At 41.6% G+C, this 24,402-nt stretch overlaps 1 protein-coding gene across 5 annotated transcripts in view; it reads right to left on the reverse strand.

Moving 5' to 3' along the window:
* Positions 1 to 24,402, reverse strand: part of WDCP (WD repeat and coiled coil containing) — a 53,149-nt gene that overhangs the window by 19,683 nt on the left and 9,064 nt on the right. For 4 of the 5 annotated variants that reach the window (XM_077488865.1, XM_077488866.1, XM_077488868.1 and 1 more), the window contains exons 2-3: positions 17,023 to 17,083; positions 9,863 to 11,777 (exon numbers count right to left, since the gene is read on the reverse strand). In XM_077488865.1, the coding sequence (XP_077344991.1) occupies positions 9,863 to 11,758 (1,896 nt within the window). In that variant the 5' untranslated portion in view covers positions 11,759 to 11,777; positions 17,023 to 17,083. Of the gene's footprint in view, positions 1 to 9,862; positions 11,778 to 17,022; positions 17,475 to 24,402 lie in introns of those variants that run through there. The other variant, XM_077488864.1, reaches the window with a different exon arrangement.

The raw sequence follows: 24,402 nt of genomic DNA on the forward strand, positions 1-24,402 counted from the left end.
AATCTTCACCCATCACGATGAGCTTTGTCATAGAAGACCTTCAAGGACTGTGTCCCCTCCCCCGGACCCATATAGCACCCTGCAGGAAAGCACCTTGATCAGAACAAACACTGCACAGGATTCAATTACGCAGGGTCCAGCGCCATAAGGCCGCATTAGAGGCAAACCTCAAAGAATCTTCTCTACTTCCAATGAGGATCAGGTACCATCCATTTTAGCCGACCGCTTTTTTGAATGGATCCAAATGAAGGCCAAGATTCTAAATTGAACCGTTCAGACCTCCAAGTATGCTCCAAGAGCACATGTATCACATCAGTGACCATTCCACCTTACAGACACTGGCAAAAAATAAATAAATATGGAGGTCCTTCCTGTGTAGGAGGGGTTATATAGGGGTAGACTTCCTGTTTGACTATCTGCCAGTGTCCATCGACCAGCAGGTGGCGTATAACCCATATAATCAATATTATGGTTGCTCTTTGTCCCGTGATGTACGATAAAGAAAAGATAATAAAACCTCTAAAGAAATCTTTCGCCAACAGAAATGCAGATGAAATAAAGTAAACAGTTAAACCCAAAAATGATCCACAGCTGCTAGAGATAAACCACTTGGAAGGTAGAACAAACAACACAAAAAGAACGTATCACTAAAAGCGCTTAGGACCCTCAATGTTACACAGAAATGTCACTTGGGATAACCATTATCATAGGTCAATATGGAAACAATGCGCCCAAGGTGATGTAACTGGGCGAAACGGTTTGTTATGGTAATGTTCCACAGGCCATACAGGTTTAGGAGATATTTTTTTTACCTACAGGTAAGCCTTATTATAGGCTTACCTGTAGGTAAAAGTAAAAAAAAAAAAAAAAAAAAAAAAAAAAAAACACACCACTATAAAACCGCATTAAAGTGCTAGTTGCCTGTTACTCTGATGCTTTCTAGTCAATAGATTCTAAGGCACTGAATATAATAAAAAGAATTTATGATTATTTGCTGCATGCTTGTTCCTGGTTAGAAACTCAAATACTGAAGTGAGACACAATCTGGGTTTAATCTGACATATACGAAGTTCTCAGAACTACACATACAGTATATATAGTTCTGACCCCCCCCCCAATCTTCCACATACAACGTTCTTATCACCCCATTCCTGACAGTAGCCTTAGCAGTAGTCTGCACTGCTTGGCCTCATCTTCTCCTGCATTCTGTTACAGAAATTTTAAAACAAGTCACATGATGCAGAGGATAGGGGCCGATGGGAAATTGAGGACTTTGGAAGCAGAATGTCTGCCATAGTAACCTTGGTGGCTGATATTTGCCTAGCCATAAGCTATTAGGACATATCACTTACCTTCACATTTGTCTCTCCACTCCCATTTGGAAGGCTGTCCACTGTTTCTCCACTTTTTGGTAGTGAAAGACAAGAATGACCCCTGTCTCCAACCCACATGCAATCTAATCTACCCAGAGGCACTATCAGAATGATGCTCTTTTGCTTTGAGTGAAGCTGAAGGGACAAATGAAGGTAGATGTTATGTGCTTACAGCTTAAGTTGTCATTTATCTAACCATGCTGATTGCTTGGCAAGCCTCACCCCTTCCATATCCAGGGTCATTTTGATACATCCCAGGGATGAAATATGTTTTGTATTGCAGGGTATCATGTAGGTAAAATTCATCACAGGTCCTCTACTAAAGCAATTTTGAACCTGTGTGTTTTCCAGTGAACATGCAATGGTAGTAACACAGCAGCCTCAGCTAATCTTGTTAGGTTTTAATCTTGGAGCATCTCCTCCTGAATCAGCTGTAACCTCTTTTGAACCATGTCTGCACCTCCCAGATCAGGTAACAAACGTTATTTAGAGACAAAACATCATCATCTAGTACAGCTGATTTTATTTGCTTGGCCACAATCGTGATTGGTATGGATTTTTTTTTTTATAAGCTAAAAGCCATCCCTGGCCATATGTTCACGTTCAGGTGAAAGTTGGTCATGCAAGTCTCTAATCTAATGGTTTCCCAAGAAGTCAGGCTCTGGTGGGATCATATATGGGTATAAAATGTATGTCATCAGCATTTATGTCTAGGATTCTATTTGTCCCAAAGAGAACATGGACTGTTAGACTTGGATCTTTGAACAACGGCCCTATTACAAACAAATAGCCCTTAAGCCCTGGTTCGCACTGGAGCATTTTGACATGTCAAATTGGCAGCAATTGACGTCAATGGCACTGTCCTAATTGGTGCAACGCCACATCTGCGGTGCTGCGCCGATTTCAAAAAGTAGTTTCTGTACTACTTTTTGTGATTTCGGGCTTTGAAACCTGTACAGATGTCTCTGAAATCGCGGCCGAAATCGTGACATGCGGGAGTGAAATCATGCAAATTTAGCTGAACTCACAAGGCTTCATTGCCACAGCTCAGTTTGAACCTGGGCTAACTCTTGCAACGAATATGAAGGCATTCAAAAGAGAGAGGAATGAAGGAGGAAGAGTACCTTCATCCCAAACCAACAAATGACTACAAAAAAAAAAAACACAACAAAAAATTGAACTTTCTAGAAAGGCATCCAGGAATATAGAACCAAATCTAAAAAGGTACATACAACTTACAACATACATACACAACTTACAAATGTATTATGCCCCATACACACGGTCGGACATTCCAACCAAAAAAATCTGTCAGGTTTTTCCCGACGGATTTTGGGCCGAAACTTGTGTTGCATACACAGGTTCGCACAAAGTTGTCAGAAAATCTGATCGTTCTGAACGAGGGGACGTCAAACACATACGTCTGAACTATAAACGGGCCAGTAGCCAATCGTCTCTCTGAGCATGCTTGGCACTTTGTCCGTCGGAATTGTCTACACACGATTGGAATTTATGCGATTGGATAATTTTAGATCCTGCTCTCAAACTTTGTGCGTCGGAAAATCAGACGGAAAAAGTCAGATGGAGCCCACACACAGTCGGATTTTCCGATAAAAAATGATCCGATCGCACATTTTCCATCGGAAAATTTGACTGTGTGTATGGGGCATTAGTTACATTATACAAAAACAAAAAAACAAAATAAAAACTAAACTAAACACATCACATATAATGCTCAATACAGCGTTTCTTGTTTGTGACCAACTACAAGCACCACTTCTATATTTGCATTATTCTGACTGTCCCATTTCACAGATCACAGTCAACACTGTTCGTTGATAGCTTCACTTCATCAGGACCCACTAGCTATTCACCTGTGGAGAGGAGTGTAGCTTTAAATTAATGTAATCATATGATGCCATAAGTACTTGCAGAGTGTTTGTTAGTAGTGGAGTACAGATGACCTGTTACAGTGCCTTGAAAAAGTATTCATACCCCTTGAAATTTTCCACATTTTGTCATGTTACAACCAAAAACTTAAATGTATTTTACGTGATAGACCAACACAAAGTGGCACATAATTGGGAAGTGGAAGGAAAATGATAGATGGTTTTCAATAATTTTTTACAAATAAATATCTGAAAAGTGTGGCGTGCATTTGTATTCAGCCCCCCTTTATTTTGATACCCCTAACTAAAATCTAGTGGAACCAATTGCCTTCAGAAGTCACCTAATTATTAAATAGAGTCCATCTGTGTGTAAATTAATCTCAGTATAAATACAGCTGTTCTGTGTAGCCCCCGAGATTTATTAAAAGAACCTTAGTGAACAAACAAGGAACACACCCGACAAGTCAGGGATAAAGTTGTGGAGAGGTTTAAAGCAGGGTTAGGTTGTAAAAAAAAATATCCCAAGCTTTGAACATCTCACGGAGCACTGTTCAATCCATCATCAGGGTGGGCAAGGAGAGCATTCGTCAGAGAAGGAGCCAAGAGGCCCATGGTAACTCTGGAGGAGCTGCACAGCTCAGGTGGGAGAATCTGTCCACAGGACAAATATTAGTCGTGCACTCCACAAATCTGGCCTTTATGGAAGAGTGACAAGAAGAAAGCCATAAGAAGTCCTGTTTGTAGTTTGGGAAAAGCCCTGTGGAGGACACAAAAAAACGTGGAAGAAGGTGCTCTGGTCAGATGAAACCAGAATTGAACTTTTTGGCCTAAAAGCAAAACGCTATGTGTGGTGGAAAACTAACACTGCACATCACCCTGAACACACCATCCCCACCGTGAAACATGGTGGTGGCAGCATCATGTTGACGGGATTCTTTTCTTCAGCAGGGACAGGGAAGCTGGTCAGAGTTGATGGGGCGATGGATGCAGCAGGACAACGACCCTGAACATACAGCCAGAGCTACAATGGAATGGTGTAGATCAAAGAATATTCATGTGTTAGAATGGCCCAGTCAAAGTCCAGACCTGACAGAGCTTGAGCTATTTTCCAAAGAAAAAAGGGCAAAAATGTCACTTTAGATATGCAAAACTGGTCATCCAGAGACATCCCCAAAAGACTTGTTGCTGTAATTGCAGTGAAAGGTGGTTCTACAAAGTATTGACTCAGGGGGGCCCGAATACAAATGCACCCCACACTTTTCACATATTTATTGGTAAACAAAATGTTGAAAACCATTTATCATTTTCCTTCCACTTCACAATTATGTGCCACTTTGTGTTGGTCTATAAAATCACAATAAATACATTTACATTTTTTGTTGTAACATGACAAAATGTGGAAACTTTAAAGGGATATGAATACTTTTTCAAGGCACTGTATGTGATATGTGGACGGGGTATGCATATATTTTTTCATTTTGTTAATTTTTTGTATTTGTTTTATTACTGACCAACTATATTGAGATCAATGGAGTTGCATGGATGTCTTGAAACCCTTTCTCTGCTGGTCCTGATGAAGGGGAACCATCTATGAAAAAGGTCTTAATCACAACCTTGAATGAAAAAAAAAAAAACAGGATGGATTTCTCCATCCACACAAGCGAGGTGTATAGAGAAATCCATCCCACTGAGACTGAGGTTGATTTACTAAAACTGATTTGGTGCAGCTGTACATGGTAGCCAATCAGCTTCTAACTTCAGCTTGTTCAACTACGCTTTGATAAAAGCCGATTGGTTTCTATAGAGAGCTGCACCAGATTTTGCACTCTCCAGTTTTGCTAAATCAACCCAATTGTAGTCTAGCAGCAAGGACTCTCTGCTGTCAGAATACAATGATCAGCAGCTGCAATCCATTGGCAAAAATATAAGTTGTCTTCGTAGTTGGTCAAAAAAAAGAAACAAACACTATATTAACCACCTGACATCCGCGCTATGACCGAATGACGGCCACCGCGCGGATGTGAATTCCCGGGAGGCCGTCATATGACGGCCTCCCCTGTGCGCGCCCTACAGGGCGAGTGCGTAGCGCTCTGCGATCACCAAGTCAATGAGACTTGGGTGATCACCGATCCGAGTAAGGGGCCTCATTTATAGAGTCCAACAGTGCCTACAAGTGCCACCTATCGATGCCCACAAGTGATGTCAATCAGTGCCACCTAGAAGTGCTGCCTATCAGTGTAACCGATCAGTGCCCACCACTGCCACCCATCAGTGCTGCCTCATCAGCGTACATCAATGACAGACAAAAATTACCCGTTATAAAATTTTAAAACAAATATATATATTATATATATATATATATATATATAAATATAAATCACACAGGTGATCAAATACCACCAAAATAAATCTCTATTTGGGGGAAAAAAAATTCTAAAAATTTCATTTGGGTACATTAGTCTGGATATGAAGGAGGTTTAAGTGCCCAGTTAAACATTATATGTGCTTCTTTTAAACTTTTGTACGATGTGACTAATGGAAAAACAAATAACAGTTAGAACACAGCTGTGTATGAGGCCATAATCGTTAGCTTTATTTATGCTGTGCGCATGTAAACATTTGTGTAATGTTTACATGCATACAAGCGTACAGCATTAATGCAGCCTACTGGTTGCAATAATGGTCAACTACCACCTAGGAAGTTGGGGGGGGGGGGGATCATCGGCATCATAGTACCCTAGAATGCAGGCAGTAGAAATCCAGTAGACTGAAGGGTTACTAAATCCAGAACCCTGCATTCACTATCTGGTCTCCCACAGTACACAGAACATGGGAATACAAGTATTTTAGAAAATACAAACTGCAAAACACCTTTCCCATTAGCACTATATCTTATGACTTCTATTAGTGTCTAGTTAAAGCTCGTAGGAGGAGTTTTCATTCTCTTATGACTGTCCTATGAGAATGCAGGACCCCTGACCCTCTGTCTGGACAGTGTGGATTGGCGCTGTGCTAATCACATGCACCCTCCCAATAAAAAAAAAAAAAAAAAACTCTCTAGCAATACACACCAAACTGAGCATGTGCAGCTTGTCCCCTAACCTCTGTACTATCAGGAGATGGTTTGGGGACTGTAGAAGAAGGGGAGGATCAGAGAAGACAGGCTCAAACAGCCTTTTTACACAAAGTGCAGAATTAACCCCTTAGGCTCCACAGCAAGTATAACAAGCATGTTTTACTGCATATACAGACTGATTTTACTGGTTTGAGTTTAGTAACACTTTAAAGTGGTTGTAAACCCTCCCCCACAACTTTGGCCCATGTAAATCAGCATAAAAAACCCCTAATGAACACTGCTTGTAGATATCTCCTTACTTGCTTAGTATTGTTGTAATCCTTGTTGTTCTGTAGAATGAAGTCACTGAGCATGCCCAGATCTCCCATGATTTACGGCACACTATGTGCTTATCTGTTATCAGGACTTCCTAGACTTCAGAATCATTCAGAGCTTCCTCCTACACACCATGTGACCTCACATACAGTCTAAACTTGGCCATTACTGCAGTCTTTTCAGCTGAAGCTGATAAGTCTGACAAAGGCAAACATTAGACACAAGAAACAAGTAAGTATTGGCACAAGTAAATACTATGAAATAAACAAGTAATCTATGAACAGGGAAGCAGGGTTGCCATAGAAACATTGGATTGAGAAGGAGGCTTGGTTGACAGTACAGGAAGTGCTCAATGTAAGGGCGGAAATAAACTCCACTGTGGACTCAGAAAACAATACTTAAGATGGTGCTGCCTAACCCCTGGAAACAAGTTTTTTAAAGTTTCTTTAAACAGTAAGTAATATGTGATTTGGGCTGGATTACAGTGGCTATAGTCAGATAATTACTTATAATGGACTAAATGAAAAGAAGCATCAGAGTGGGAGAGTTTACTTCCTATTTAAGCAACAAGGGATGACGGTGCCTTAGCAACCAAGAAAACTAGGTGACGGGGTCTGTGTTCGAACAACCAAGCATGCTAGATGGCAAAGGCTGCCTGCATCCTACCAACCAGGAATGCTAGGCCTTGTTGGCCACCTGTGTCCTAGTAAACTAGAATGCTAGATGACAGACGGCCTGCATGCTAGCAACCAAGAATGCTAGGCAGCAGGGGCCTTTACAATGTCTGTAAGCAGCGGTGAAGGTGTTGACTATACATTGCTGATACTGTTTGCTGCTGGTGGCCAATAGGGCCGATGTAAGCGCTACCACTGAACACATGTAAATGTTACATGTGTACAGACAGCTACAAAACACAGGATCTCGCTCCCAGCAGGATTCCAAGTTTTACATTGTGAAATAGTTACACCCACATGAATGAGGCCTAAAGTTGAACTTCAGGCAAACCAATACACAGATGAAATTCAAATAAGGTGTCTGTTTAATCTGCCAAAGGGATTTCCATTCCTTTTTATCCAATCCTGAAACCTAAACATCGCTAGAAACATAGAAGATCGACAGCAACAAAAGACCAGGTAGTCCATCAAGCCCACCCTTTGTAATCCTTTATTTCCAAATATAGATCTATGAGCCGGCCCTATAAAAGTTCCTACCGCAGATGGCTCCTGTTTATAAAACAGTGACTGGAAGCCCTTGTGACAGCACAGTCACAGTGCTGGGGCATCCAGCGAGTGTGGTCTCAGCATACACCAGTGGCAATAGCTGTATGCATTACAGCCAGCTATCGTACTGCCACATGCGTGTACGACTGGTATTAAAGGCCAAGTTCACCTTCACAGAATAAAATAATAAATGCACAGATTTTTGCAGAAAAAAAGTGCATGCATTTTTTTTTTCCCTGCAGGATCCTGGAAAGCATGGCACCTGGGATCAGTAGGTCACGGGTGTAATATGGAAGCTCCTGCAGACATGTCCTCTGGCTTTCAGGCTGTACCTCTGTATGGACTTTCTATTTGAAAGACTGAGGGCATGTCAGTGGACTATGAGAGTGCTCATCAGCGCTCCTGCAGCCAATTGAGAACTACAGGCTGTCTGCCGGGGGTGACAAACAGTTCTTGTAGTTTATTCATGCACAGGAATCGGTAAATGAATGACACAGATGTGTGGGTGGGGCCCACGCTGTTTTTAAAAAGTGAAAGTCTGTGCAGGGAGGGGGCAATCGGGTTTGAAAGGGAGCAGAAGCTGGAAATTGACACTTTCCACCCTTAACATGGGTGTAACATGTTCCAAAAGGTGAACTTATCCTTTAAAATTCACTGTTCAGTGACTCACTCCCTCTGCTGGAAGTCTGTTCTAGGCATCCATTACTTTTTCTGGAAATATGACTTTCTAGGATTCATTCTGAATTCTATTCTTGATAGTTTGAAGTCAGTTCTTAATCTCCTCTTCACATTGAAAGTACTGCCTACCACACAGCTCAGTCAGGTTAAAGTGGAGCTCCAGTCATTTCTGTGTTTATTTAAGTCAGTGTAGCTGCTGACTTATAATAAACACACACTCTCCTGTTCCAGGATCCAGCGATGTGCTCACCCAAGCCATCCCTTCCCTCCATCTTCAGTCCCCGCCACCTCAACTGTGGGCAACTGGCAGGGACAGCTTGCGACTTCACAGTCGGATGCCCACAGCTTATGTCCAGCTTGGACCAATGTAACTATGTTTATACTATATCTATCTGATGCCCATGGGAGCTGGTTATCACTTAAATCAGGGCTTGAGAAATTTGCTTTGACTCCAGGGGCCAGCTAAAAAAAAATTGTGCGTGCATGGCTATATGTAGCATGTGCATCATAATAGATGTTTTCATGTGTAGGTACACCACAGATGCGTACTTGTGGGAGTGGGGGGTCTCAAAATATTTTTGGGGATTTTTTGGGCTTGGGTGTAAATTTAGATTTTTTACAATTAAAAAAAGTTTTTTTTTTTTTTTTTACATCACAAATAGGGGACTAAGGTTCTCTTCAATGAGACATGCAGGGAGGGGAGGGTGCTGGGGCACGTTACCCATGTGTGGAAGAAACTGTGCGGCAGAAAAAAATAAAAAATAAAAAAAAAGCTACCTGCCTGGACTTGCAACAATGAATAGACTAACACAAAGCTTAGGCGCCAGGATCCAATTTCTAGTCGCCATGGTGACCTGGCCACAGGGATTTGTCAAGCCCTGACTTAAATAGACACACTACTCCAGTGATCTCCACTTGTTTCCGTGTCCTGTGCGGAGCAGCTGGCCTGCTGCATTCTGAGCAAATAGACCATACCTGGAATTCAGGAATTCATCTTTAATAAAATAAGACCAAATTCCTGAAACCAAAATAGTACCATGTACTACTGTATGTAAAGGTAGCCAAATGTATATGTCTGACTAAAGTGTGCTTTTCAATTCTATTCTCTTTCAACTGTAGAGTCTGTAAAACACCTTACACTATTTAGGATTTATGTGGTTCCCTACTGGAGTCTAGTTGTTACAATCCTTGACCTTTTAATCCTGCTTCCTCACTTTCCACCAACAACTAATCCATTCATTGGATAAAAGTAACTCACACATTCAAGCAATCTGTTTCACATACTGAACAGTGATCACATTATAGAATTACCTGGCATATTATGGTGACAAATGGAGCGTCTTTAGAGGATGGATATGAGAAAAAGGATTTTTTTCCATTCTGCGCAAACTCTGTAAGATCTGACAGGCGCTGCTGTAGGTTGGAAACATTGCTGCACAAGCGTTCTAGATTACGGGACATGTACAGAATGTCTTGATCGGACAATGGGGTGGTGTTGGGTGGATGATGGTTTGTCCTGCGCTCCATTTTTGGTGAAGTTGGTTGGCTTGAAGGTTTCCGATGCGCTTCCAAGCCCAGGATCACAGACCGATTTTTCGGCTCTGTGTCCAAGTTGTGCACAGTCAAAGAGTTCTTTTTATCCTCAAAGTCACTAGCGCTTGAAGTTGGACTTTGGTCATAATTATAACTGCGAATCTCCTCTATCAGTTGCTTTTTACTAAAGCCTTGGCGCCCAGTAGTACCTCCTGGAATCAACAGCTCCCGGCATGCTGGAGGCTGCTCCTCCTTATAAAAGCTATTCCCATACTTCTTCTTGCCATGTAAGAGTACAGAAGAGTTGTAGCTAGAATGGGCACTTGCTATATCTGCTGCTGATGATGTGGATGAATCTTCTTCAAACATTACCTCCTTCACCATTAAGCGGATGATGTACTTGTCAGAACTTGAAGAGGGCAGAAAAGCCGGGTCACAAGTTTTCTGCCTTCCTACTAACACCAGCAACATTTTATCCGTTAGGAAATACAAGCCCTTTGGGCGCTCGTTCTTCTCCAACTGAATCTGCTGTATGTTAGGCATATTTGTTGAAGTTAATGAATACACAAGGACATGGCTACATGTGTTGGACGCAACAGCTACGATATGAGCTCCAGGATCAAAGGCCAAGATGTCTGGAACCAGAATTCCTGGGATGCTTACTTTCCGTGTGGAAGTCACTTTCTTCTCAAAGTTCACAAGGATAAGGTGAGAGGAGTCCTGCCCACTGCCCGTTATGTAGTCCTTGTGTTTGAGGTTAAGAAGTGGACTCAGTTCAGATTTCGAATGGTTGACCAATATATGAGTTAGATCAACAGTTCCTGGAGAAGTGACTGGGGAATCTAAGGACAGAGAGGTCCCAGAGTCTGTTGACTTCCGTCCAACATCTAGAGAAAACTCTTCATCCATGAGCAGAAGGCCAGGCTGAGCAGAAAAGGAAATTTCAGCAGCAGCTGGTACATCAAATGCAATACCAGCATTTAACGCACATATCCTATCTAGAGGAAGCTCCGTGGCTACTGCAACCTGGGAATCGACAGTTGATTCAATAGCACAAATGTACCCACCAACATCGAAGATGGGGCAAAAAGTACAAGGGTTAAGCAATTTGTGTTTGCTGTCCCATATGTAGGAATGAAGAGCGCTGCTAACGGCAACAACTAAACGGCTTCCATCTTTAGTCCAGCATGCACAGTGCACAACTCCAGTGCTCTTGATGTCAGCTTTAACACTTGTATTGTCAGTGCGTACAGAATATAAGACCGAGACATCTCTCTTGGTTAATATAACCAAAATGTCTTTACTTGGATGCCATATACAGCCTTGTGGAAGCACAGGGAGGGGATCCCCAACTTCACAGGTCTGGGAAACCACCAGCTTGTTCTTTTCCGTATTGTTATAATACAGCTGCCAAACAGTGACGTGTTTCTTGTGCTGGACGGCTAACAGAGCTGGAATGTCAGTAGTGTGAGCTGGACCCCAGTACAGGCCATGCACATGCTCAAACTGGCCAATGACAACAGAACTTCCAAACTTTGGGTCCTCATTTTGTAGATGTAAGGCTGTTAGGATGACTTGCTTGCCATCTGTCCAAGCCAAGCCATGTACTGGGTGGATGGCTTGGTACAGTGCATTGAGGCCACTTCTCAGAAGCTTACCCTTTCCTAACTCCATACTTCTTTACATAGGACATCTGTGGATGTAAACAAAATATCAATGGATGAGTATACTTTATAGAATTTTCAACTTTTAAACAAACTGTTTAGCCAGCATGTCTTTAATTGATTACTCTTTAAAGGGGTTAATTTATTGAAAGTGAAGAGTGCAAAATCTAGTGCAACTATGCATGGTAGACAATCGGCTTTTAACTTCAGCTTGTTCAGTTAAGCTTTGACAATAAAACCTAGAAGCTGACTGGTTTCTATACAGAGCTGCACCAGACAACCCTAAAAAAGTCAAAGGCGAGATGACCCCATGAGGACTGCAAGCTGCCTAGACCATTTGGATAATACACACTGCTCATACGTAACCTTAAAGTGGTTGTTAAGCCACTTCTATAAAATGCTCCCATCCCCTCTGTATTATAAACAATAAGTTCCCCTGTGCCTGTGTTAATAAATTTGCTTGTGTTGTATAATAAATATGCTCGTCTGTACCAATAACCCAGTGCCTTCCTGCGCTCAGGTGCCTCCTCTCTCCTCTGCCCGGCTGACAGATCCAGTGGACAGGGCCGAGCACTGCCAATGACATCAGTCAGGGAGAGCGAGCCGAAGAGTCATGTGATCAGCTGTGTTATCAGTACAGATAAGCATATTTATTATAGAACACAGACATAGGGGCACTTATTGTTATAATATAGAGTGGATGGGAGCTTTTAAATATCAAAATATGAAAGCAGCAGGAGCGGAGGGGGCGGGCACTGACACAAGCAGACAGGCAGAGAGGGAAGGGGGAGAGGACACAAGAGAAAGAGCAGGGCTGTGTACGATGGAGGCATGTAAACCGACCACGGTGTCAGGGCTCAGCAGCCATTATACAACGGGGTTAGTATAAAGAGGGGAGGGCATAGCCAGGCATGTTACAGGGGGCCAAATTAAACAAGCGCTGTGCTGTATAACATGCTTTAAAGGGAACAGGATTTTTTTGTTTTTTAAGGTTAACAAAAGCTTTAAGAATGAAACCTAGAGCCGCATTTTTGCATGCATTGTTCTCAACTACAGGGCTCTGTTATATTATGCTGTTTCACACATTCAGGAAGCACAGTGGGGTTGATTATCTAAAGGCTGGAGAGTGCAAAAACTGGTGCAGCTCTGCATAGAAGCTTCCTTTTTAAGCTTTATGGAACAAGCCGACGTTCTTATATTGCACTCTGCAGTATTAGCAACTCAACCCTAGTTTGTCATCATCATAAGTTCAGGTAGTTGGCACAGTAGCAAACATCATACTCTAGATGTCACCTTACTTCAAACTTCTAGGGTGGAAATTAATTCTCAGACCAAGTAAACCGAACTGCATGGAGGCGTATGCAAGTGTAAACCTTTAAAACACCCCACTCTAGGCTGTTACATTTGCCTATGCAGTGGGCATTCCTCAGTGAGAGGGGTTAAATGCTTGTATGGCTAGGGGTTAAGGCAGCGTTTCTCAATTCCAGTCCCCAACAGGTCATGTTTTTAGGACTTCCCTCAGATGAAATGGCTGTGGTAATTACTAAGACAGTGAAACTGATCAAATCACCTGTGCAAAATAATGGAAGGCTAAAAACATTACCTGTTGGTGCACCTTGAATTACGGGAATTGAGAAACACTGAGTTAGGTACAAATACTTACTTTATTCCATGCCAACAGTCTTCTGTTGTAAGAGGATGACGGAGGACCTGCACACACATTCTAACAGTGTGGGGAGTTAAGGAGTACCCAACTACTTAAATTAACAAAATTTAAAGACAGCCTAGAGTGGGGCTTTAAAAAAGGTGGGCTTCCACATTTATTATAATTAAGCCTGGGTTCACACTATTACGAACACAGACATCACACCACATTGCTGTGCCGATCGTATGCAATGCCTATGCAGATACATAATGCAGTTGTATGGCTGGACTCGCATTGGATTTGCATGAAAAAGGTGCAGGAACCTTCCTTGCCATGTCGAAATTGGCACTGGAATCGGGCTGGCTACTGCATCGCATATGTGTGAACCCAGGCTAAAGATTGAATATTCAGATTCTTGCATAAGCCCAACTGGTTTTATTAAAAAGCGATCTCGTTCCTCATCGTTACCATCGCTCCCACTACAGATTTAACAAAGCATCTGAAGCAACAACTTCCATGGTGCTCATAGTAGCAAATAAGAAACCTTCCATACAACTATGAAAACGCACATTGGATTTGGTTAGTGCAATATAGATAGTGCTTTTCGGACAGTTTAAAGTGATTGTTATTTTATTTTTTTTAAACAAAACTTTTACAAACATGTTATACTTACCTGCTCTATGCAGTTCGTTTTTCACTAAGCAGCCCAGATCCTCCTCTTCTCGGGTCCCTCTTTGCTGCTCCTGGTCACTCCCTCCCATTGAGTGCCCCCACAGTCAGCAGCTTCCTATGGGGGCCTGGAGCTGAGTCACAGCTCTGTATCCATTCAGACATGGAGCCCTAACCCGGCCCCGCCCCTCTCTTCCCTGAATGGCTGACAGACTTTGATTGACAGCCACGGGAGCCAATGATGTTGCTGCTGTGGCTGAGCCAATCAGAAGAAGTGTCCCGGAAAGCTTAGATATTCATGGACATATTTGGAGAGAGATGGGGCTCAGGTAAGTAATTAAGGGGGTGCTGGGGTGGCTGCTACACACAAAAAGGTTTTTTTTTTTTTTTTTTTTTATCTTAATGCATTAAGATACAAAAAAATAAAAAATAAAAAAAAAAACCTTCTGCCTTTACAACTTCTTTAAATAGATAGGCACAGTATTACTATGGCCAAACTGCATAGTGTATTTTCAACCTAGTGGGCCCATTTACTGCAGTGTTAATTATATTAAAAAAGCTGAACTAAGCCAATAATTAGTAGATTAGAGTATCCCCACGCTATCACCAAGGGCCTAAGCTATTTGTAAGGGTAGGTTGCAGCAAACCACCGGCAGAGGTATAAACCCTAACCCCCAGATAGTATATTTAAAAATCAAATAAATGGTGTTGCGCTACCTGAACTAAATACAATTAAAGTGCCTTATGCTTATGTAAATAGTGACAGTGTTATTAAGTGATAATAGATAATGGTAGATGGTGTTGCACTACCTGAAACCGTTAGGCTAAACTATACTAAATTAAAGTGCCTTGTGCTTATGTGAAAGATAGTAGTGTTAATGAGTAACCCACTCCCAAGAGCAGTGTCTCCTTCTATTGAGTGATAATTGTTCCTTTTGGGTAAATATATGTGATAGAAAAAATATAAGAACTCCAATGTTGTACAATTAAATATTATGCACAATTAAAAATATGAGAATAATCCAAAACTGTGAAGTATCTCCAACAGATTAATCCTTGAATAATCAATGAAATAGAATATCCAATCTGTTACAAATCATAAACCAAAAGTGTCATGTGCTTTAAATATTCAAATGAATATCTTCAAGATAAAAACTCATAAAATATTTTTCCTTATATTAAAACGTGCAACACACAATGCATGCTTAAACAAGAAAGCTATGTAATAAAGTCTTTGGTGAAATTAAATAACATACGGTGACCAGTGGCTATTTTTCAGTGATCTTCTTAATAAGAAAAATACAATAATAGAGTCTATATGTGAACTGAAATGGATAAAGTGACCAGTGGCTTATTCAGTGCTTCTCAAAAACAGCAACCGTGTTTTGTGATTCCTGTATCTCCAGTGTTCACGGCACACCAGGTAGAGTGGCCCCTTACCTTACTGCTGTAAGGTAAACAGCAAACCAAACAAACGACAGGGTCCAGGGGTTATGCCCTAATTCCTGGTAGATGGGTACTGGCCCCCTCGGCTGGGATTTTTTCACCTCAGATAATTTCCTAAACGATTTAGAGTTTAGTCTGAAGACATGAGGGAAGACCCTTGTGGATGATATTGAGGCTTAAGATCCATATGGAAATTATCTGAGGTGAAAAAATCCCAGCCGAGGGGGCCAGTACCCATCTACCAGGAATTAGGGCATAACCCCTGGACCCTGTCGTTTGTTTGGTTTGCTGTTTACCTTACAGCAGTAAGGTAAGGGGCCACTCTACCTAGTGTGTCGTGAACACTGGAGATACAGGAATCACAAAACACGGTTGCTGTTTTTGAGAAGCACTGAATAAGCCACTGGTCACTTTATCCATTTCAGTTCACATATAGACTCTATTATTGCATTTTTCTTATTAAGAAGATCACTGAAAAATAGCCACTGGTCACTGTATTTTATTTTATTTCACCAAAGACTTTATTACATAGCTTTCTTGTTTAAGCATGCATTGTGTGTTGCACGTTTTAATATAAGGAAAAATATTTTATGAGTTTTTATCTTGGAGATATTCATTTGAATATTTAAAGCACATGACACTTTTGGTTTATGATTTGTAACAGATTGGATATTCTATTTCATTGATTATTCAAGGATTAATCTGTTGGAGATACTTCACAGTTTTGGATTATTCTCATATTTTTAATTGTGCATAATATTTAATTGTACAACATTGGAGTTCTTATATTTTTTCTATCATATATATTTACCCAAAAGGAACAATTATCACTCAATAGAAGGAGACACTGCTCTTGGGAGTGGGTTACTCATTAACACTACTATCTTTCACATAAGCACAAGGCACTTTAATTTTAATTTAGTATAGTTTAGCCTAACGGTTTCAGGTAGTGCAACACCATCTACCATTATCTATTATCACTTAATAACACTGTCACTATTTACATAAAGCATAAGGCACTTTAATTTTATTTAGTTCAGGTAGCGCAACACCATTTATTTGATTTTTAAATAAGCCAATAATTAAGTTAGTCAAGTAAACTTAGTCAATTTGATAAGAGTGTTGGCAAGGCCTTAAATCAATATTTCAAGGACAGAAAGTGGCAATTACCCATCATAATGTTTTAAATCCTTGCAGCAAATATAGTTAACCTGGAATTGGACTTTTTTTATTTTATTCCTTTAAACAAAATATGGGGCATCACTTTAAATAGTTATAAACATCGTCAATATAACAGCTTCTAAAAAGAAAGTCAGAATGCAGGTGAAGGGGCCTAAAATAAAGTTATGAAGCAGCACATCATGTCACACAGTAACGAGAGGATGCAACGTAACTAACAAAGCAAGACTAGCCTTGTGCCCTGTGTAGCTTCTCCACTTGCTATAAAGATGTTGGTGAACTAGCTCAGCAAAAGAAAATGACATAAATGGAAATGAAAGAATTCATTGACTTGCCTAATACAGGGCGCAGACTGGTGATACCTTCAGGTAAACCCTCCTCTGTGCACGTTGCCACCTGTGGAGAGAGAGGCAGGCCTGTTATCATGGCAGGAGATAAGTCCGTCTGCATTAGCATCACTTCACAAGGAGGATGCACTAAGCCTATTAAGCCATCTGGGGATTTTCCTATCATGAAAGGGAGGGGATGTGAACACCACAGTATATACTGTACAATCCATGAAAAAACAAACAAACACAAAATAAACATAAAATAAGAAAACACGTATGCCCTTGTAACGATTAGTGGCAACAAATTATTAGTATTATTATTATAATACAGGGTTTTTATAGCACCAACGGTTTGCTAAGCCCTTTACAATATAATTCAGTTACAACGCAATTCAAGAAAAGAGGGTTAGGAGGTCTTGCTTGTGAGAGCTAAAAGGGAATGGTGAGTGGTATGAAAAAGCTAGTAACTGAGGGGAGGGTTTAACCACTTTCAGACCGGACCATTTTGCTGGTAAATGACCAGAGGTCTTTTTACACTTTGGCACTGCGCTGCTTTAACTGGTAATTGCGCGGTCATGCAATGTTGTACCCAAACGAAATTTGCGTCCTTTTCTTCCCACAAATAGAGCTTTCTTTTAAAGGTATTTGACTGATTCTGCGATTTTTATTTTTTGCGATATAAACGTAAAAAGACCGCAAATTTTGAAAAAAAATGATATTTTCTACTTTTTGTTATTAGAAAAATCCAATAAACTCAATTTTAGTCATACATTTAGGCCAAAATGTATTCAGCCACATGTCTTTGGTAAAAAAAAAGTCAATAATTGTATATTTATTGGTTTGCGCAAAAGTTGTCACATCTACAAACTAAGGTACATTTTCTGGAATTTACGCAGCTTTTATTTTATGACTGCCTATCTCATTTCTTGAGGTGCTAAAATGGCAGGGCAGTACAAAACCCCCCCAAATGACCCCATTTTGGAAAGTAGACACCCTAAGGAAATTGATAAGAGGCATGTTGAGCCCATTGAATATTTTATTTTTTTGCCGCAAGCGATTGAATAATGACAAAAAAAAAAATTTTTTTTTTTTTTTACACAAAGTTGTCACTAAATGATATATTGCTCACACATGCCATGGTTATATGTGGAATTGTACCCCAAAATACATTCTGCTGCTTCTCCTGAGTACGGGGATACCACATGTGGTCGACTTTTTGGAAGCCTAGCCGCGTACGGGGCCCCGAAAGCCAAGCACCACCTTCAGGATTTCTAAGGGCATACATATGTAATTTTACTCCTCACTACCTATCACAGTTTTGAAGGCCATAAAATGCCAAGATGGCACAAAACCCCCACAAATGACCCCATTTTAGAAAGTAGACACCCCAAGCTATTTGCTGAGAGGCATGTTGAGTCCATGGAATATTTTATATTTTGCCACAAGTTGCGGGAAAATGACAAACTTTATAAATTTTTCACAAAGTTGTCACTAAATGATATATTGCTCACGCATGCCATGGGCATATGTGAAATGACACCCCAAAATAAATTCTGCTGCTTCTCCTGAGTACGGGGATACCACATATGTGGGACTTTTTGGGAGCCTAGCTGCGTACGGGGCCCCAAAAGCCAAGAACCGCCTTCAGGCTTTCTAAGGGCGTAAATCTTTGATTTCACGCCTCACTACCTATTACAGTTTTGAAGGCCATAAAATGCCAAGATGGCACAAAACCCCCACAAATGACCCCATTTTAGAAAGTAGACACCCCAAGCTATTTGCTGAGAGGCATGTTGAGTCCATGGAATATTTTATATTTTGCCGCAAGTTGCGGGAAAATTACAAACTTTTTTTTTTTTTTTTTTTTTTTTCACAAAGTTGTCACTAAATGATATATTGCTCACGCATGCCATGGGCATATGTAAAATGACACCCCAAAATAAATTCTGCTGCTTCTCCTGAGCACAGGGATACCACATGTGTGGGATTTTTTGGGAGCCTAGGTGCGTACGGGGCCCCGAAAGCCAAGAACCGCCTTCAGGCTTTCTAAGGGCGTAAATCTTTGATTTCACGCCTCACTACCTATTACAGTTTTGAAGGCCATAAAATGCCAAGATGGCACAAAACCCCCACAAATGACCCCATTTTAGAAAGTAGACACCCCAAGCTATTTGCTGAGAGGCATGTTGAGTCCATGGAATATTTTATATTTTGCCACAAGTTGCGGGAAAATTACAAACTTTTATTTTTTTTTATTTTTTTTTCACAAAGTTGTCACTAAATGATATATTGCTCACACATGCCAGGGACATATGTGAAATGACACCCCAAAATAAATTCTGCTGCTTCTCCTGAGTACGGGGATACCACATGTGTGGGACTTTTTGGGAGCCTAGTCGCGTACGGGGCCCCGAAAACCAAGAACCGCCTTCAGGATTTCTAAGGGTGTAAATTTTTGATTTTACACCTCACTACCTATCACAGTTCTGAAGGCCATAAAATGCCAAAATAGCACAAAACCCCCCAAAATGACCCCATTTTGGAAAGTAGACACCCCAAGCTATTTGCCGAGAGGCATGGTGAGTATTTTGCAGCTCTCATTTGTTTTTGAAAATGAAGAAAAAAAAAAATAATGTATATTTTTTTTCTTTTTTTCAATTTTCAAAACTTTGTGACAAAAATGAAGGTCTGCAAAATACTAACCATACCTCTCGGCAAATAGCTTGGGGTGTCTCCTTTCCAAAATGGGGTCACTTGGGGGGATTTTGTGCTATCTGGGCATTCCATGGCCTCCGAAACTGTGATAGGCAGTGAGGAATGAAATCTAAAATTTACACCCTTAGAAATCCTGAAGGTGGTGCTTGGATTTTGGGGTACCGTACGCGGTTAGGCTCCCAAAAGGTCTCACACTTGTGGTATCCCCGTACTCAGGAGAAGCAACAGAATGTATTTTGGGGTGTAATTTTACATATAACCATGGCATGTTTGAGCAATATATCATTTAATGACAACTTTGTGCAAAAAAAAAAAAAAAAATAATAATAATGTATTTTTTCCACAACTTTTGTCAAAATATAAAATATTCCATGGACTCAACCTGCCTCTCAGCAAATAGCTTGGGGTGTCTACTTTCTAAAATGGGGTCATTTGGGGGGGTTTTGAACTGTCCTGGCATTTTATGCACAACATTTAGAAGCTTATGTCACACATCACCCACTCTTCTAACCACTTGAAGAAAAAGCCCTTTCTGACACTTTTTGTTTACATGAAAAAATATTTTTTTTGCAAGAAAATTACTTTGAACCCCCAAACATGAAGTGTTTTTTTAAAGCAAAAGCCCTACCGATTAAAATGGTGGGTGTTTCATTTTTTTTTTTCACACGGTATTTGCGCAGCGATTTTTCAAACGCATTTTTTGGGGAAAAAACACACTTTTTTTTATTTTAATGCACTAAAAATCACTATATTGCCCAAATGTTTGATGAAATAAAAAATATGATCTTAGGCCGAGTACATGGATACCAAACACGACATGCTTTAAAATTGCGCAGAAACGTGCAGCGGCGACAAACTACGTACATTTTTAAAAGCCTTTAAATGCCTTTACAGGTGACCACTTTAGATTTACGGAGGAGGTCTACTGCTAAAATTAGTACCCTCGATCTGACCTTCGTGGTGATACCTCACATGCATGGTGCAATTGCCGTTTACATATGCCACCAGACCAACGCTTGTGTTCCGCGTTGCGCCTTAGCAGGGGGGGACAGGGGTGTTTTTTTTTTTTTTTTTTTTTTTTTTTTGCTTTTTTTTTTTTTTTTTAAACTGTTCCTTTCATTTATATATATTTTTTTATGATTTTTATTGTTATCTCAGGGAATGTAAATATCCCCTATGATTGCAATAGGTAGTGACAGGTACTCTTTTTAAAAAAAATTAGGGTCTATCAGACCCTAGATCTCTCCTCTGTCCTCAAAGCATCTGACCACACCAAGATCGGTGTGATAAAATGCTTTCCCAATTTCCCAATGGCGCTGTTTACATCCCGCAAAATCTAAGTCATGAAATGCTCGTAGCTTCCGGTGTCTTAGGCCATAGAGATGATTGGAGCCATTCTGGTCTCTGATCAGCTCTATGGTCAGCTGGCGGAACCACCGGCTGCATTCTCAGGTTCCCTGTTGGGACAGGAGAGCCTGAGAAAACCATGGAAGATGGTGCGGGGGGGGGGGGGGACATTCCCTCCCACTGCTTGTAAAAGTAGTCTAGAGGCTAATTAGCCGCTAGGATTGCTTTTACATAAAAGCCGACCGCTGGCTGAAAAGAATGATACCAAGATGATACCTAAACCTGCAGGCATCATTCTGGTATAAGCACTCAAAGTCCCGCAACATACCAGTATGTTGCTGGAACTGGTTGGGCATATATTGTATTTTTTTTTTCATGCAGCCTGTGGGCTGAACGAAAAAAAAATATTGATCGGTGGGTATGCCCACCATTAGATACCACCCTTCATCCACCCACTTTCTAATGGTGGGCATACATGCACCATTTATATATGCCGAAGCATGGGGGCATCCTCCCGCAAAAGGTAGGAGCAGATCGCTCCTCCACCCCTTATGCCCCCATGCTTCGGCATATATGCTCTTTTTTAACTGTGGTGGTGAAATCACCCCCGACAGTGCTAGAGTCGCGGCTTTATGTATCATGGGAGCAAACGCTGTTGCTGTCAAGATAAATAAATCCGCTCTGCAGCAGAATGGCGTACCTGCTAAGCAAATGATGGTTAACAATAAAACAAAGTAACATTACAGTATAACAGTAGGACTTACCATACCTGCAAAGCAAATACAAAAAAAAAAATCGCAAAAAATAACACATTTAACACAATCTGTGCCTAAAATATATATATGCCGAAGCATGGGGGCATCCTCCCGCAAAAAAGTTATGCCGCGTACATACATTCAAACTTTTCCACGGGCAAGCCCTCCGTCGGAATTTTGACTGTATGTACGTGGCATTAGGAACAAAATCGCTCCTCCACCCCTTATGCCCCCATGCTTCGGCATATATGCTCTTTTTTAACTGTGGTGGTGAAATCACCTCCGACAGCGCTGGAGTCGTGGCTTTACGTATCGTGGGAGCAAACGCTGTTGCTGTCAAGATAAATAAATCCACGCTACAGCTGAATGGCATACCTGAAAACAAAAAATGGTTAACAATAAAACATTGCAGAATAGAATACAGTACAAAGGAGCAGAACAATAGAGAGAGAATAGAGAGAGAGAGAACAATAAAACGACAACTATTTTTGGTTTTTTTATTTTATATTTTTTTTGGTTTTTTTGGTTTTTTTACTTTTTTTTTTTTTTTTTTAACACTTTTTTATGTAACTTTAACACTTCTGTTGTAACGGTTCCAGCGGTTTGGGTCTCTCAAAATGTGATGGCATCTTGGGAGACCCTGTGAACGTGTGCCTAGCTTGTGCAATGCTGTACCCTACGCTAATACTCAACTAGTTCATGGTAGCGTTCAAAACACTCACCCTGACAAAGACCAGGCTGGCCAGGACAGCGGGGACAATAAGAACGGGTGTCACGCCTAAATCCGCGCTTTCTGCAGACACGACATTTTCTTTGGGGGGCTCGTTGGGTAGGGGTACTCGGGAGGACATAAGAATAATGCCTCTCATGCAGCCGGCTTACTGCATCTGGTAGGGGAAGGTGAGGTGGAGCACCGCCTGGATACAGAAGGGCTCTGACGATATCCTCCTGGAATTTGAGGAAGGATCCAGTCCGTCCTGAAGCTTTGTGTAGTACATAAGCATTCAGTATAGCCAATTGGAATAAATAAACAGACACTTTTTTGTACCAGCGTCTGGACTTACGGGCAACTAGATACGGCGCCAACAACTGGTCATTGAGGTCCACCCCTCCCATGTTAAGGTTATATTTGTGGACACAGAGGGGTTTCTCCACAATACCAGTCGCCGTAGGAATTTGGACCGTCGTGTCTGCATGAAGGGAGGTAAGAACGAAAACATTCTTATTATCCCTCCACTTCATAGCGAGCAAATTATTACTGCGCAAGCAGGCTCTCTCCCCCAGCCTAAGACGGGACTCTACAAGCCGCTGGGGAAAGCCCCGGCGATTAGGTCGCACGGTGCCACATGCTCCAATCTGATGATCAAACAAGTGACTAAACAGTGGCACGCTTGTGTAATAATTGTCCACGTACAAGTGGTACCCCTTTCCGAATAAGGGTGACACCAAGTCCCACACTATCTTGCCAGCGCTTCCTATGTAGTCAGGGCAGTTCTCCGGCTCTACGTGACTATCTCTTCCCTCATAAACCATGAAACTACGTGTATAGCCTGTGGCCCTGTCACAGAGCTTATACATCTTGACCCCGTATCTGGAACGCTTGTTGGGGACGTATTGCTTGAATGACAAGCGACCAGAAAATTTAATCAGGGACTCATCAACGCAGACAACTTGATCGGGAGTAAACAAGGCTGCAAAACGTTGGTTGAAGTGGTTTATGAGGGGCCGAATTTTGTAGAGCCGATCGTACTCAGGGTCTCCACGAGGACGACAGAGTTCATTGTCGCTGAAGTGCATGAACCGCAAAATCATCTCGTATCGTGCCCTGGACATGGAAGCAGAGAACACGCGCATATGGTGAATTGGGTCAATGGACCAATATGACCGCAACTCACTCTTTTTGGTTATGCCCATGTTGAGGGAGAGGCCCAGAAAGATTTTAAATTCGGAAACCGTAACTGGTTTCCATTGTCTGGCAAGGGCGGACTGGGGAATAGTGGCGATGTGTTGAGCAGCGTACAAATTGGTTTGGTCCACAATAGATCTATAGAGATCTTCGGTGAAAAACAGTGAGTAAAAGTCAAGTGTCGTAAAATCAACTGTTTCCACGTTAATGCCAGGTTGGCCAGTGAATGGGGGAAGTACGGGTTCTGCAGAAGTGGTGGGCACCCAAATAGGATTGGCGAATTCTGCAGGAAGGGCACTATGGGTACGACGGGCCTGTCTTTGTTTTCTTGGTGGCAGCGGGACACTACTTGTGCTTGCCACCTCGCCAGCTTGAACTGCACTTATGGGACTCGCCACGTCACCACGTGTTACTGCAGTGCTGGATGTAGGTCCAGGGTGTACTAGGCCGCTGGTGCTTGCCAGTTCACCAGAAGGCTGAGCGGCTCTAGTACGTCTCTGCTCCATACGAGTGACCTGCGGTTCCTGCACCTCAGCAACAGAATACATACGGGATTGGGCACACCTGTTCTTAGCAGCGGCCTCATCTCCGTCGTCAGAGCCATCTGTCATGGAGCCGCTGTCCTCTACAGGTTTGTATTCTGAGCCTGAATCTGACAGATGA

This window comes from Lithobates pipiens, unplaced genomic scaffold (assembly GCF_037356315.1).
Source record: "Lithobates pipiens isolate NorthernLeopardFrog02 unplaced genomic scaffold, aLitPip1_a1.2 Scaffold_18, whole genome shotgun sequence".
Lineage (NCBI taxonomy): Eukaryota > Metazoa > Chordata > Amphibia > Anura > Ranidae > Lithobates > Lithobates pipiens.